We start from the raw sequence: 15507 nt of genomic DNA on the forward strand, positions 1-15507 counted from the left end.
GGGGCAATAGGCTGGCTCTGTTAAAAAGTGCTATTGCTAATATGTTGTAAGTCGCCCTGAGTCTAAGGAGAAGGGCGGCATAAAAATCAATCAATCAATCAATCAATCAATCAATCAATCAATCAAACAAACAAACAAACAAACAAATAAATAAATGAATGAATGGTGGTCTTATTTTAAGGAGGGAGAGGAAAACAGAAAAGGAGGGCAAGGTTGTATTTATGTGTGATTGCTCTGTGGCCTTAAAAAAATAGAATTGGCAATTCAGTTCCCAGAGGCTGAAAAGATTAGCATTGCATCTGGATTTTCAGATATATAAAAACCCGAACTCAGAACAATATATATATATATATATACGTACAGTATATGGTGCTATGTTTCTGACTTGGAAAAGGTGAGTCAATCTTATTTCTACAGATCATCCGACCTGTGTTATACTGGAAATGGAATCTGTGCTTTATGAGTAAATAGCAATAGCACTTCGACTTGTATACCTGGGTTCTAATGTTATCGACCTTGAAGAATGGAAGGCTGAGTCAACCTTGAACCCGGTCAGGATTGAACACCTGGCAGTGCGCTGAATTAGCCTGAAATGCTGCACTGTGGCACCGTGGCTCATTGGTAAAGAGAAAAATATTTGGTGCGTAATGATAATTGGATCTGTACTCCAAGAACATATGTAGCATTCACATGCTTACATTGCTAATAAAGACACATGGCATCACGAGACTCTTTCTTATGGGTTTAAATTGTGATTTTGTGTTATAGGATTAAACTTTACATTTTCACACAAACAAAAGCTCTTTGTCCCTATGTAGTCTGTTAAAGGGCTGATTAGTCACTTTTCTTTTCTAGAGTGTATGGATTTTTTTGGGGGGGGGGGGCGTTGATTCATTGTTAGACGGCCTGTCTGTTTAGAGATCATGGAAGTGAGCTTCTTATTGATGTTGAAAATGGCCTCTCCCAGGCAAGGCTAAATTGTAGTTCCTCATCTTTTGTTTCCTCCTAGGAGTGCATCTGTTCATCACTGCTTTCCACAGGCAACACATGTTTATTTTATTTATTTATATTTATTTATTCATTTGTTCAATACACAATACATATGGAAGAGAATAGACATGAAGTAATATATATATAAAGATAATATGTAAAAATAGAGGAGAAGATATATGAAAGGAAGAAAATATATATGAGATACTGTATGAGATAAAGGAAAGACAATTGGACAGGGGACGAAAGGCACACTAGTGCACTTATGTACGCCCCTTACTGACCTCTTAGGAACCTGGAGAGGTCAATCGTGGAGAGTATAAGGGAGAAGTGTTGGGGGTTAGGGGTTGACACCATTGAGTCCGGTAATGAGTTCCACGCTTCGACAACTCGATTGTTAAAGTCATATTTTTTACAGTCAAGTTTGGAGCGGTTAATATTAAATTTGAATCTGTTGCATGCTCTTGTGTTGTTGCGGTTGAAGCTGAAGTAGTCATTGACCGGTAGGACATTGCAGCATATGATCATGTGGGCAATACTTAAATCGTGTTTTAGGTGCCGTACTTCTAAGCTTTCTAGACCCAGGATTGTTAGTCTATTTTCGTAGGGTATTCTGTTTCGAGTGGAGGAGTGAAAAGCTCTTCTGGTGAAATATCTTTGGATGTTTTCAAGGGTGTTGATGTCCGAGATGTGGTATGGGTTCCAGACAGATGAGCTATATTCTAGGATGGGTCTGGCAAAAGTTTTGTAGGCTCTTGTGAGTAGTGTGAGATTGTCGGAGCAGAAGCTACGTAGGATCCGGTTAATAACTCTAGAAGCCTTTTTGGCTATATTGTTGCAGTGGGCTTTAGCACTTAGGTCATTTGATATTAGTATTCCAAGGTCTTTTACTGAGTGTGCGTTGGCTGTGAGAATTTGTTTATTCAGTTTATATATAAGGTTTGGATTCTTTTTGCCGATGTGGAGGGTAGAGCATTTGTTGGTTGATATTTGAAGTTGCCAGGTGTTAGACCAATCTGAGACAAAGTCAAGGTCTTTTTGGAGAGTAAATGTGTTGTCAGTGGTGTTGAAAAGTTTTACATCGTCGGCAAAAAGAACACAGTTGCTTGTGATATGATCGCAGAGGTCATTGATGTTGAGAATGAAAAGAGTAGGACCTAGTACGCTGCCCTGGGGAACACCACTTTTGACAGGGACGGGGGTGGAAATGGCGCTTCCAATTTTGACAACTTGTTGCCTGTTTGACAGGAATGCAGTAATCTTTCCCCATACAATCCCCTTTCTCTTTCAGTTTCACCTTTTCCTCTCAATTCAAAGTGTTGGTTATGACCCTTAAAGCCCTTCATGGCACTGGACCAGAATATCTCCGAGACCGCCTGCTGCCGCACGAATCCCAGCGACCGATTAGGTCCCACAGAGTGGGCCTTCTCCGGGTCCCGTCGACTAAACAATGTCGGTTGGCGGGCCCCAGGGGAAGAGCCTTCTCTGTGGCGGCCCCGGCCCTCTGGAACCAACTCCCCCCGGAGATTAGAATCACCCCTACTCTCCTTGCCTTCCGTAAGCTCCTTAAGACCCACCTTTGTCGTCAGGCATGGGGGAACTGAGACATCTTCCCCCGGGCACATACAGTTTATGAATGGTATGTCTGGATGTATGTTTGTTTAGAAAATGGGATTTTAAAAATATTTTTAAACAGTAATTTAGATTTGTCGTAAATTGTTTTTCACTTTGTTGTGAGCCGCCCCGAGTCTGCGGAGAGGGGTGGCATACAAACCTAAATAATAAATAATAATAAATAAATAAATAAATAAATTTGTTTGTTAGAATTATACCCATTCTGTCCTCCAAGGGGCTGCATGTAACTCTCACCTTCCTCCTAGGCATGGTTGGGTTGCCCAGTCCAAAAGTTTTCTTGACAATGAGACTGATGTACTTACTCTGCTTAGTTCCCTTCTCTGAGCTTCTCGCTGGTAAACCTAGCAAGACAAGAGAACCAGGTAGTAGCCCAGACAAGAAGCACTAACCATAATACTAACACGACCTTTGTTGTAAGATTGTAGTGACAAAACCTTGCATGTCTGAAATCATATGTCCCCTTCTGTACGTTTACTACACAGGGTCTGTTCTGAGATGCTCCCTACGCTCTCCTTTTGCTTATGAGGACTGAGATAATTTTAACATGGCGGTTGACTTCTCTGTGACTCTTCCTCCTCTCTCCCAAGGTCATTTCTACATAACTATTACGCATCCAATTATGAGGTTTTTCACCACTATTAAAGGCATCAGGGTGGAGATACTGTATCTGCTGACTACCATCTCGTTCTAGAATAGAATAGAATTCTTTATCGGCCAAATGTGATTGGACACACAAGGAATTTGTCATTGGTGCATACGCTCTAGTGTACATAAAAGAAAAAATACATTTGTCAAGAATCATGAGGTACAACACTTAATGATTGATATAGGGTATAAATAAGCAATCAGGAAACAATTAAAAAAATATAAATTGCAAGGATATAAGCAACAAGTTACAGTTATTACAGTCATAAGCGGGAGGAGATGGGTGATAGGAACAATGAGAAGACTAATAGTAATGCATCCTTAGTGAATAGTTTGACTTGGAATAACATAGGTAAAATAATGGAGACTAATGAGAAGCATTGTTCGTTTGTTTATTTATTTGTTTGTTTGTTTGTTTGTATGCCGCCCCTCTCCGTAGACTTGGAGCGGCTCACAACAAGAAACAATACAAATCCAATACTTAAAAACACTTCAAAACCCTTAATATAAAAGACAATCATGCATCTCATACACACCATACACAAAGCGGGAACGGCCCAGGGGGATCAATTTCCCCATGCCTGATGACAGAGGTGGGTTTTGAGGAGTTTACGAAAGGCAAGGAGGGTGGGGGGCAGTCCTAATCTCTGGGGGGAGTTGATTCCAGAGGGTCGGGGCCGCCACAGAGAAGGCTCTTCCCCTGGGTCCCACCAGATGACATTGTTTTGTGGACGGGACCTGGAGAAGGCCAACTCTGTGGGACCTAACCGGTCGTTGGGATTCGTGCGGCAGACAGTTTAAGAAAAGTATACAAATGCATAACAATCTTTATGGGGCATTTGGTTATGATAAAACAGGGGATGAGAAAAATGAATGATGAATAAAAAGATTAATAAAAGTGAGGAAGCAATATGGCTTAAAATTAAAAAGCAAGAAAAAGAATAACTATCTTGGTAAATTAAGCTAATAGTGGTCAATATCGGATTTTATTTTTTTGAAATTAATTGGTAGAGATCCCAGAAGCCAAATTAGATTCCACCCCCCCCCATTTTTAAAAAGAAGCAGTACTATTTTAGTAAAATATACCTGGAATACTATACAGTGCTGAGAGTTTACCATGCCCCAGTTGGATCAAATCAGACCCTCACCTTTTCTTTTTGGAAAAGGGAAGCAAGGAATGGCAGAAGTTGGCTCCTGCAGTGCTCTTGCAGCCAAGCTAGAGTGTAACGTACGTGGCTCTGTTTCAACCCTCTCCCACATTCATCAGAGAGAGAAAGCACAGATGGCAAACGTGGCTGAGTTTGATAAGAAAAGCTCTTGAGATAGTTTGTCCAAGAGGCTCTCCTTCAGCCATGCTTTCCATTTGGAGGTTGGCTTTCTGGCTTTCATCCATTGAAGAGAATTGGCTCAGACAAGATGGCAGCAGGATCGCTTGCAACTCTTCTTTTTGGATTCAGAGATTTGTTACCATCGTAGGAGGAAAGGTAGCAAATATTACTTCCTCTTTCCCCCATAGAGAAAATAATACTTGGAACAAACTTCCAGCAGACGTGATTGGTAAATCCACAGTAACTGAATGTAAACATGCCTGGGATAAACATATATCCATCCTAAGATAAAATACAGAAAATAGTATAAGGGCAGACTAGATGGACCATGAGGTCTTTTTCTGCCGTCAATCTTCTATGTTTCTATGTTTCTAATACAATTTGATTTGATTTGATTTCATTTATTCGACCTCTATGACGCCCAATCCAGTGGGACTCGGGGTGGCTTACAACCAGTTGAAGGGCTACCAAATTTTTTACCACCACACTGTGGCCGTGGCTTATACAGGATGCCCTGCATTTTCTTTCAACATCTTTCAGTACAAATTGGGTCCTCTGGGGTGGAGCTCCATTTTCGCTACCCCACTGCATTCCTCCCCATCCGAGCAGCAGCCCACCCCTGCTTACAACAATAAAAAAATAATACAATAAAAAGAAGTTGGACAACGATAATAATTAAAACCGCATAACCCTAACAACCCATTAAAAACTCCAAATCAATCTCACAACATACCAAACAAACATGAATTCGGGTGCATCTGGTGTTAAGTTCACGGCCTCCAGGCCTGTCGACAAAGCCAGGTTTTAACAGTTTTTCGAAAAGCCAGTAGAGTGGAGCAGTGCGAGCATCGGGGGAGGGGGAGTTGGTTCCATAGAGCTGGGGCGGCAACAGAAAAGGCCCTTCCGTGCGATTCCATCAATCTACATTAAACAATGTAAACAGTCGACGGGACCTTGAAGAGGCTGATTCTGTGCGATCTAATAGACCTCTGGGAGGTATGTGATTGATGTTAAGGATTGGTCTACCTGGGTGTGGATTTCTCTCCCTAAGACTTTCAGTTTTGGTTCAGTTCCCCAGCCCTGATGGAACTTGTTTTTTTAATAATCCAAGTGCATCATGTACTTCCTCTTTTCATTATTTCCAAAAACGAGGGGAGAAGCAGCATAACATTGCAGGGATTCTAGGCCTACCTATTTTGAAACCTATATATAACTTGACAATTAAAAAAATCATGCAAGCCACCTTATTTTGCAGCTTGTATTCACCTATGATTCCTAACAGATTTAGTGGGGAAGACTTATTGAATGGAAATTGTGAGCCCTGGAATTTAATAGGTCTGGAGCTGCTATTATGTTGTTATTCTCATTTTAGTAAAGACTGAGTATCAATTCAACTTGAAGTCAGGTTGTTCAGAAAGTTCCTCTCCTTCCCTTCCCTTTCTTTCTTTTCCCTTTCCCTTTCCTCTTTTCATTCCTTTCCATTTCCTTTTCCTTTCCTCTTTCCTTTCCTTTTCCTCTTTCCTTTCCTTTTCCTCTTTCCTTTCCTTTTCCTCTTTCCTTTCTTTTCTTTTTCCTTTTCCTTTCCTCTTTCCTTTCTTCTCTCCTTTCCTCTTTTCATTCCTTTCCATTTCCTTTTCCTTTCCTCTTTCCTTTCCTTTTCCTCTTTCCTTTCCTTTTCCTCTTTCCTTTCTCTTCTTTTTCCTTTTCCTTTCCTCTTTCCTTTCCTTTTCCTCTTTCCTTTCTTCTTTCCTTTCCTCTTTTCATTCCTTTCCATTTCCTTTTCCTTTCCTCTTTCCTTTCCTTTTCCTCTTTCCTTTCCTTTTCCTCTTTCCTTTCTTTTCTTTTTCCTTTTCCTTTCCTCTTTCCTTTCTTCTCTCCTTTCCTCTTTTCATTCGTTTCCCTTTCCTTTCCTTTTCCTCTTTCCTTTCCTTTTCCTCTTTCCTTTCTTTTCTTTTTCCTTTTCCTTTCCTCTTTCCTTTCCTTTTCCTCTTTCCTTCTTTCCTTTCCTCTTTTCATTCCTTTCCATTTCCTTTTCCTTTCCTCTTTCCTTTCCTTTTCCTCTTTCCTTTCCTTTTCCTCTTTCCTTTCTCTTCTTTTTCCTTTTCCTTTCCTCTTTCCTTTCCTTTTCCTCTTTCCTTTCTTCTTTCCTTTCCTCTTTTCATTCCTTTCCATTTCCTTTTCCTTTCCTCTTTCCTTTCCTTTTCCTCTTTCCTTTCCCTTTCCTCTTTCCTTTCTTTTCTTTTTCCTTTTCCTTTCCTCTTTCCTTTCTTTTTCCTCTTTCCTTTCTTCTTTCCTTTCCTCTTTTCATTCCTTTCCATTTCCTTTTCCTCTTTCCTTTCTTTTCTTTTTCCTTTTCCTTTCCTCTTTCCTTTCCTTTTCCTCTTTCCTTTCTTCTTTCCTTTCCTCTTTTCATTCCTTTCCATTTCCTTTTCCTCTTTCCTTTCCTTTTCCTCTTTCCTTTCTTTTCTTTTTCCTTTTCCTTTCCTCTTTCCTTTCCTTTCCCTCTTTCCTTTCTTTTCTTTTTCCTTTCCCTTTCCTCTTTCCTTACCTTTTCCTCTTTCCTTTCTTCTTTCCTTTCTTTTTCCTTTCTTTTTCCTTTTCCTTTCCTCTTTCCTTTCCTCTTTTCATTCCTTTCCATTTCCTTTTCCTCTTTCCTTTCTTCTTTCCTTTCCTCTTTCCTTTCTTTTTCCTTTTCCTTTCCTCTTTCCTTTCCTTTTCCTCTTTCCTTTCCTTTTCCTCTTTCCTTTCTTTTCTTTTTCCTTTCCCTTTCCTCTTTCCTTACCTTTTCCTCTTTCCTTTCTTCTTTCCTTTCTTTTTCCTTTTCCTTTCCTCTTTCCTTTCCTCTTTTCATTCCTTTCCATTTCCTTTTCCTCTTTCCTTTCTTCTTTCCTTTCCTCCTTCCTTTCTTTTTCCTTTTCCTTTCCTCTTTCCTTTCCTCTTTTCATTCCTTTCCATTTCCTTTTCCTCTTTCTTTTCTTCTTTCCTTTCCTCTTTCCTTTCCTTTCTTTTCCCTTTCCCTTTCCTCTTTCCTTTCCTCTTTTCATTCCTTTCCATTTCCTTTTCCTTTCCTTTCCCTTTCCTCTTTCCTTTCCTCTTTCCTTTCTTTCCCCTTTCCTCTTTCCTTTCCTCTTTTCATTCCTTTCCATTTCCTTTTCCTCTTTCCTGTCTTCTTTCCTTTCCTCTTTCCTTTCCTTTCTTTTCCCTTTCCCTTTCCTCTTTCCTTTCCTCTTTTCATTCCTTTCCATTTCCTTTTCCTTTCCTTTCCCTTTCCTCTTTCCTTTCCTCTTTCCTTTCTTTCCCCTTTCCTCTTTCCTTTCCTCTTTTCATTCCTTTCCATTTCCTTTTCCTTTCCTCTTTCCTTTCTTTCCCCTTTCCCTTTCCTCTTTCGTTTCCTCTTTTCATTCCTTTCCATTTCCTTTTCCTTTCCTTTCCTTTCCTTTTCCTCTTTCCTTTCCTCTTTCCTTTCTTTTCCTTTTCCTTTCCTCTTTCCTTTCCTCTTTTCATTCATTTCCATTTCCTTTTCCTTTCCTCTTTCCTTTCCTTTTCCTCTTTCCTTTCTTCTTTCCTTTCCTCTTTCCTTTCCTTTCTTTTCCCTTTCCTCTTTCCTTTCCTTTTCCTTTTTCCTTTCCTTTCTTTTTCCTTTTCCTTTCCTCTTTTCATTCCTTTCCATTTCCTTTCCTTTTCCTTTTCCTTTTCCTTCTCCTCTTTCCTTTCCTTTCCTTTTCCTCTTTCCTTTCTTCTTTCCTTTCCTTTCTTTTTCCTTTTCCTTTCCTCTTTCCTTTTCTTTTCCTTTTTCCTTTCCTTTTCCTCTTTCCTTTCTTCTTTCCTTTCCTTTCTTTTCCCTTTCCCTTTCCTCTTTCCTTTCCTTTTCCTTTTTCCTTTCCTTTTCCTTTCTTCTTTCCTTTCTTTTCCCTTTCCCTTTCCTCTTTCGTTTCCTCTTTTCATTCCTTTCCATTTCCTTTTCCTTTTCCTTTTCCTTCTCCTCTTTCCTTTCCTTTCCCTCTTTCCTTTCTTCTTTCCTTTCCTTTCTTTTTCCTTTTCCTTTCCTCTTTCCTTTCCTTTTCCTTTTTCCTTTCCTTTTCCTCTTTCCTTTCTTCTTTCCTTTCCTTTCTTTTTCCTTTTCCTTTCCTATTTCCTTTCCTTTTCCTTTTTCCTTTCCTTTCCCTTTTTCCTTTCCTTTTCCTTTCCCCTTTCTTTTCCCTTTCCTCTTTCCTTTCCTTTTCCTTTTTCCTTTCCTTTTCCTTTCCCCTTTCCTTTCCTTTTCCTCTTTCCTTTCATTTTCCTTTTTCCTTTCCTTTTCCTCTTTCCTTTCCTTTCTTTTTCCTTTTCCTTTCCTCTTTCCTTTCCTTTTCCTTTTTCCTTTCCTTTTCCTCTTTCCTTTCTTCTTTCCTTTCCTTTCTTTTCCCTTTCCCTTTCCTCTTTCCTTTCCTTTTCCTTTTTCCTTTCCTTTTCCTTTCCTCTTTCCTTTCCTTTTCCTCTTTCCTTTCCTCTTTCCTTTCCTCTTTTCATTCCTTTCCATTTCCTTTTCCTTTCCTTTTCCTTCTCCTTTCCCCTTTCCTTTCTTTCCCCTTTCCCTTTCCTCTTTCGTTTCCTCTTTTCATTCCTTTCCATTTCCTTTTCCTTTCCTCTTTCTTTTTCTTTTCCTTTTCCTCTTTCCTTTTCTCTTTCCTTTCCTTTTCCTCTTTCCTTTCTTCTTTCCTTTCCTTTCTTTTTCCTTTTCCTTTCCTCTTTCCTTTCCTTTTCCTCTTTCCTTTCTTCTTTCCTTTCCTCTTTCCTTTCCCTTCTCCTTTCCTCTTTCCTTTCTTTTTCCTTTTCCTTTCCTCTTTCGTTTCCTCTTTTCATTGCTTTCCATTTCCTTTTCCTCTTTCCTTTCTTCTTTCCTTTCCTCTTTCCTTTCCTTTCTTTTCCCTTTCCCTTTCCTCTTTCGTTTCCTCTTTTCATTCCTTTCCATTTCCTTTTCCTTTCATTTTCCTACTCCTTTCCTCTTTCCTTTCTTTTCCCTTTCCCTTTCCTCTTTCGTTTCCTCTTTTCATTCCTTTCCATTTCCTTTTCCTTTCCTCTTTCTTTTTCTTTTCCTTTTCCTCTTTCCTTTCCTTTTCCTCTTTCCTTTCTTCTTTCCTTTTCCTTTCCTCTTTCCTTTCCCTTTCCTCTTTCCTTTCTTCTTTCCTTTCCTCTTTCCTTTCTTTTTCCTTTTCCTTTCCTCTTTCCTTTCCTTTTCCTCTTTCCTTTCTTCTTTCCTTTCCTTTCTTTTCCCTTTCCTCTTTCGTTTCCTCTTTTCATTCCTTTCCATTTCCTTTTCCTTTCCTCTTTCCTTTCCTTTTCCTCTTTCCTTTCTTCTTTCCTTTCCTTTCTTTTTCCTTTCCCTTTCCTCTTTCCTTTCCTTTTCCTCTTTCCTTTCTTCTTTCCTTCCCTCTTTCCTTTCTTTTTCCTTTTCCTTTCCTCTTTCCTTTCCTTTCCCTTTCCCTTTCCTCTTTCGTTTCCTCTTTTCATTCCTTTCCATTTCCTTTTCCTTTCCTTTTCCTTCTCCTTTCCTCTTTCCTTTCTTTCCCCTTTCCCTTTCCTCTTTTGTTTCCTCTTTTCATTCCTTTCCATTTCCTTTTTCTTTCCTCTTTCTTCTTCTTTTCCTTTTCCTCTTTCCTTTCCTTTCCTCTTTCCTTTCCTTTTCCTCTTTCCTTTCTTCTTTCCTTTCCTTTCTTTTTCCTTTCCTCTTTCCTTTCTTTTTCCTTTTCCTTTCCTCTTTTCATTCCTTTCCTTTTCCTTTCCTTTTTCCTTTCTTTTTCCTTTTCCTTTCCTCTTTTGTTTCTTCTTTTCATTCCTTTCAATTTCCTTTTCCTCTTTCCTTTCCTTTCCTCTTTCCTTTCCTTTTCCTCTTTCCTTTCTTCTTTCTTTTCCTTTCTTTTTCCTTTCCTCTTTCCTTTCTTTTTCCTTTTCCTTTCCTTTTTCCTTTCCTCTTTTCATTCCTTTCCTTTTCCTTTCCTTTTTCCTTTCTTTTTCCTTTTCCTTTCCTCTTTTGTTTCTTCTTTTCATTCCTTTCAATTTCCTTTTCCTCTTTCCTTTCCTTTTCCTCTTTCCTTTCTTCTTTCCTTTCCTCTTTCCTTTCCTTTTCCTCTTTCCTTTCTTCTTTCCTTTCTTTTTTCTTTTCCTTTCCTCTTTTGTTTCTTCTTTTCATGCCTTTCCCTTTCCCTTTCCCTTTCCCTTTCTCCTTTCTTTTTCCTTTTCCTTTCCTCTTTTGTTTCTTCTTTTCATTCCTTTCCCTTTCCCTTTTCCTTTTCCTCTTTCCTTTCCTCTTTCCTTTCTTCTTTCCTTTCCTTTCCTTTCCTCCCCTCTCCTCTCCCTCTGTCCCTCTCTCCCTTCCTTCTGGAGAGGAAACAACTCTTTGAAGGAATGCATAAGATAGCTATTAGTTCAAATGACAAGCTTTCAGCTTGCTAACTGATGCTGACTGGTGTGTCAGCATAAACAATTGTCCACAAAGAAGTGTACTTGTCTTCAGCTAAATTATATAATTGCCTGTCAGGTGGAAATTGTTAAAGGGGTAAGTGATCATGGGGAAATGGGCACTGATGTTTAAAGCCAGTTCTGTTTCTTCTGCTCTTCTCCCTAAAGAGGTTCTGAAGATGCATTTTTTTTAGATGTAATTCATGCAGGAGCCCTCTCAAGGACAGCTGTACTGAACAGAGAGAGGAGCATCAGATTGCATGTGCTGGGAGTAATGGGAGTGGTGGGGGTGGAGAAATATAGAAAAGTGGGGGAGGGAGAGAATCACGTGTGTCATTCCAGTGGCTGGTAGATCTTGGCTATACTGTCGGCTTTGCATGTGGAACTGCTGTCGGCTTTGCATGTGGAACTGGAGAGGGTGGTACACAATCCATCATCTCAGGCAGCATCTTCTTTTGTGCCAGTTCCGGATGGAGGCAATTTGGACCACTGCTGTTTTCTCCCCTTTCTTCTGCGTCATTCGGCATGGCCGCCTTCTGTGCCACCTGGACCACAGACTCCTTGGTGACACAGCAGGGAGATTTGGGAGGCATTTTCACTTAGTTACAAGAATGCCCAGTTTTGAAAGCTGCTAAAAATGTCAACTGATCCTCAGATCTGGTTCTCGGGCTAAATCAAAATTTATCTGAATGCTTCACTGTGATTATATGATAGACAATATATGGACAATACTCCAGACTTCTCCTGTCAAACTCAACCCTAACGCATTTGGTTTATTTATTGGATTTGCCTTGCCTCTCTATCAGCTAACCAATCAAGTGGAGAAGAAAAATAGGGAGATGAGAGAGGGATCTTCCTCCCTCCCTTCCTTCTCCTCCTTCCCTTCCTCCTTCCTTCCTTCTCCTCCTTCCTTCTCCTCCTTCCTTCCTTCTTTCTCCTCCTCCTTCCTTCCTTCCTTCTTTCCTCCCCCCTCCCTTCCTTCTCCTCCCTCCCTCCTTCCTTCCTTTCTTCCTTCTTTCCTTTCTTTCTTCTCCCTTCGTTGCTGTCTTAGATTTTAGCTGATCCTAAGCTGGCAAATTTCCAAACTTTCCAGGAAACCAGATTTTCAGAGGTTTTGGAGAAAAGATGCAAATTTGAAGGTAGAGAAATGAAACAGGCTTCTTTTATAAATGGGTGCAGTATAGGATGAAGTTGAGGGATAAATCAACTAGAAGGCAGGTTATATTTTTTTTTACACTTTGTTTATTTGTTTATCTTTTTGTCTACCCTTAATTCAAAGCTGCATTTTTAAAGTTAGTGCCTAGCAGTGGCTGTGCCAAAGACAGCAAATCCGAGCTGCAAGAACATGGATGAACAGACTTATTTAATTACTAGGGATTGCCCTGATGTTTGTAGTTCAGGTATGAGAGCCTTTGTTAGAACTGGAGACAGCTAAGACGGGAGGAATGATGGCAGATTGCCCAAGTGACAGAGTCTGGCAGATTACACTGAAGGAAAATTTGGTGATGTTAAAATCTCTGCAGTACTGTCTGTCATCTGATAACTCTGAAGGATCTTCAGGCAAGAAGTGATGGAGCGAGTTGACTTAATAATGACTTCATGGCATCGTACCAGGATATCTGTGAGACCGCCTTCTGCCACACGAATCCCAGCGACCGGTTAGGTCCCACAGAGTTGGCCTTCTCCGGGTCCCGTTGACTAAACAATGTTGTCTGGTGGGACCCAGGGGAAGAGCCTTCTCTGTGGTGGCTGCGACCCTCTGGAACCAGCTCCCCCCAGAGATTAGGATTGCCCCCACCCTCCTTGCCTTTTGTAAACTTCTTAAAACCCACCTCTGCCATCAGGCATGGGGGAATTGAAACATCTCCCCCTTGCCCATGTAATTTTTGTGTATGATTTGATTGTGTGTTGTTGTTTTTTATATATTGGGGTTTCTTTTTTGGACTTTTTAATCTAAAACTGTAATCTAGATTTTTAAATATTAGATTTGTTACTATGTACTGTTTTTCACCACTGTTGTGAGCCGCCCTGAGTCTGCGGAGAGGGGTGGCATATAAATTCAATAAATCTAATCTAATTTAATTAAAGGAGTGAACCTCTCTCTCTCTTTTCTCAAATTTGGCATATAGATTTTTGCAGTGACCTGCAAAATTTGGAGTATTGTGCAAGAAATATTGCGTATATTTAACAGGACAAGTCCTTTGTAGGCTAGTCTGGGCAATGTTACTCCTGTGAAGTTTGGGTTGGTCTTAAACTGAAAAGTAAATAATCTCACCTTTGTAAGCAGAGGTTGTATTCACTTACCTTCCGCACCAGTCTGCAAATGTGCACATACGACCGCCCTCCAAAACATGGCTAAATAGGATGGCATTACATTTGAGTGGGTGGGCAGGCCCAGCCACAGCTACCACTAACAGTTGAGCCGAACCGGTCCAAACTGGCTGAATAGCGCTTCTGTTTGTAAGTCAACAATGCATTATGCGCATACATTTTCATTCATCTTTATAGAAACATAGAAGACTGACGGCAGAAAAAGACCTCATGATCCATCTAGTCTGCCCTTATACTATTTTTTGTATTTTATCTTAGGATGGATATATGTTTATCCCAGGCCTGTTTAAATTCAGTTACTGTGGATTTACCAACCACATCTGCTGGAAGTTTGTTCCAATGATCTACTACTCTTTCAGTAAAATAATATTTTCTTATGTTGCTTTTGATCTTTCCCCCAACTAACTTCAGATTGTGTCCCCTTGTTATTGTGTTCACTTTCCTATTAAAAACACTTCCCTCCTGAACCTTATTTAACCCTTTGACATATTTAAATGCTCCTTCTGTCCTCCAGACTATACAGATTGAGTTCATGAAGTCTTTCCTGATAGGTTTTATGCTTAAGACCTTCCACCATTCTTGTAGCCCGTCTTTGGACCCGTTCAATTTTGTCAATATCTTTTTGTAGGTGAGGTCTCCAGAACTGAACACAGTATTCCAAATGTGGTCTCACCAGTGTTCTATATAGTGGGATCACAATCTCCCTCTCCCTGCTTGTTATACCTCTAACTATGCAGCCAAGCATCCTACTTGCTTATCTTACCCTTGCGTGTTACTCCATTCACTTCTCCCCTTTTGTGCTAGCTCATTCTTTGGGTAGATGGAGTTACTTTATGGGTGCTCTGTCTTTTTTTCTCTCCTCTGCAGTCTTGGGGACCAGTTCTACAAAGAAGCCATAGAACACTGCCGCAGTTACAATTCCCGTCTCTGTGCCGAGCGCAGTGTCCGTCTTCCGTTCCTGGATTCACAGACTGGGGTTGCTCAGAATAACTGCTACATATGGATGGAAAAGAGGCATCGGGGACCAGGTACCAATATGACTTGTGGGAAGCCATGTGGACTTCCTTTACTAGGAATGTTAAAGTTCTGAGTAAGGCACTTTTTGTAGAACCAGCCTAAAATGTCTGACTTGGTAGCCACAGGAGATGAGTACGTCTCTGTTATTCTCCCAGCTGCGTTCTCTGTTAGTGTACGGAGAAATTTTGCCCTATCCTCAACTTTTATTGCTCCAGCTTCTTTATTTCTATGCACTGGAAAAGCAGTACTTAAGAGAATTGACAATTCAGTAAAATGTGTATTGAACAAACCAACCTATATTTAGCAGATTTGGATGCTAAACTCTGGACATCATCCTCATATCCCATACAATTTTGTTGCATCCTTCTTCCGATGTAAAAGGGGAGAGGGGCGGTGACAGGCAGAGGGGAATCCCCTGCCCCCACTCCCCCAGCCTCCCCACGATGGGATTCCAGGGGCGGGGCTTTGACGTCACGGAGACATCACTTCCTGGCCAGCTGAGGCAACCGAACACTGAACATGACCCCGAACTTTGCCCAAAGTTTCAAAAAAATTTTGTGTTCGTGTTCAGCATACCGAACACCGCAAGATTCGGTACGGATGTGAATTGTGCGAGTTCGGTTTGCCCATCACTATTAGGGAGGGTAATATAGAAAGAGAACAACAGTCAGTTAGTCAAATACATGACACTATTATGGTCAATTGATAAAAAATTATGCCAAACCATCTACCTTCTCCGATTCAAGATTAAATTTGTCACTTCAGGATGTGTAAAAATTAGTTGAGTCAAAATGACCCCTGGATTTTTGTTGGACAAATTTCTAAAATTAAATTGATAATCACTATTTCCTCCATTATCTTATACAGAATGTAAAAATGATATCTAACTGATTAAATCTTGAGGGTTACTTACTGATAGATACAGAAAGAAACATCATACTATTTTCTCTTTATTCTCAAGATTATGATAAATGTGGGATCAAATCAGTTGTTGCAATTTTTTTTTTGGTACAGCATGAGTTTCTTTTCTCATTACTGTTGAGATGTAACCATGGACAGCTTGGGTTACCAAGGTTCATTTCCCAGCTGAGCAGGCCAATTGATGAGGAACAATTGACATTCT

At 40.2% G+C, this 15507-nt stretch overlaps 1 protein-coding gene across 5 annotated transcripts in view; it reads left to right on the forward strand.

The window, feature by feature from the left end:
* DPF3 (double PHD fingers 3) overlaps window positions 1-15507 on the forward strand; it is a 294848-nt gene that overhangs the window by 142173 nt on the left and 137168 nt on the right. For all 5 annotated transcript variants that reach the window (XR_011559671.1, XM_070758337.1, XM_070758347.1 and 2 more), the window contains exon 2: window positions 14235-14395. Coding sequence is in view for 4 of the 5 variants with exons in the window: in XM_070758337.1 (XP_070614438.1) it covers window positions 14235-14395 (161 nt within the window). In the remaining variant the exon portion in view is untranslated. The remainder of the gene's footprint in view (window positions 1-14234; window positions 14396-15507) is intronic.

This window comes from Erythrolamprus reginae, chromosome 1, assembly GCF_031021105.1.
Source record: "Erythrolamprus reginae isolate rEryReg1 chromosome 1, rEryReg1.hap1, whole genome shotgun sequence".
NCBI classification, from domain to species: Eukaryota; Metazoa; Chordata; class Lepidosauria; order Squamata; family Dipsadidae; genus Erythrolamprus; species Erythrolamprus reginae.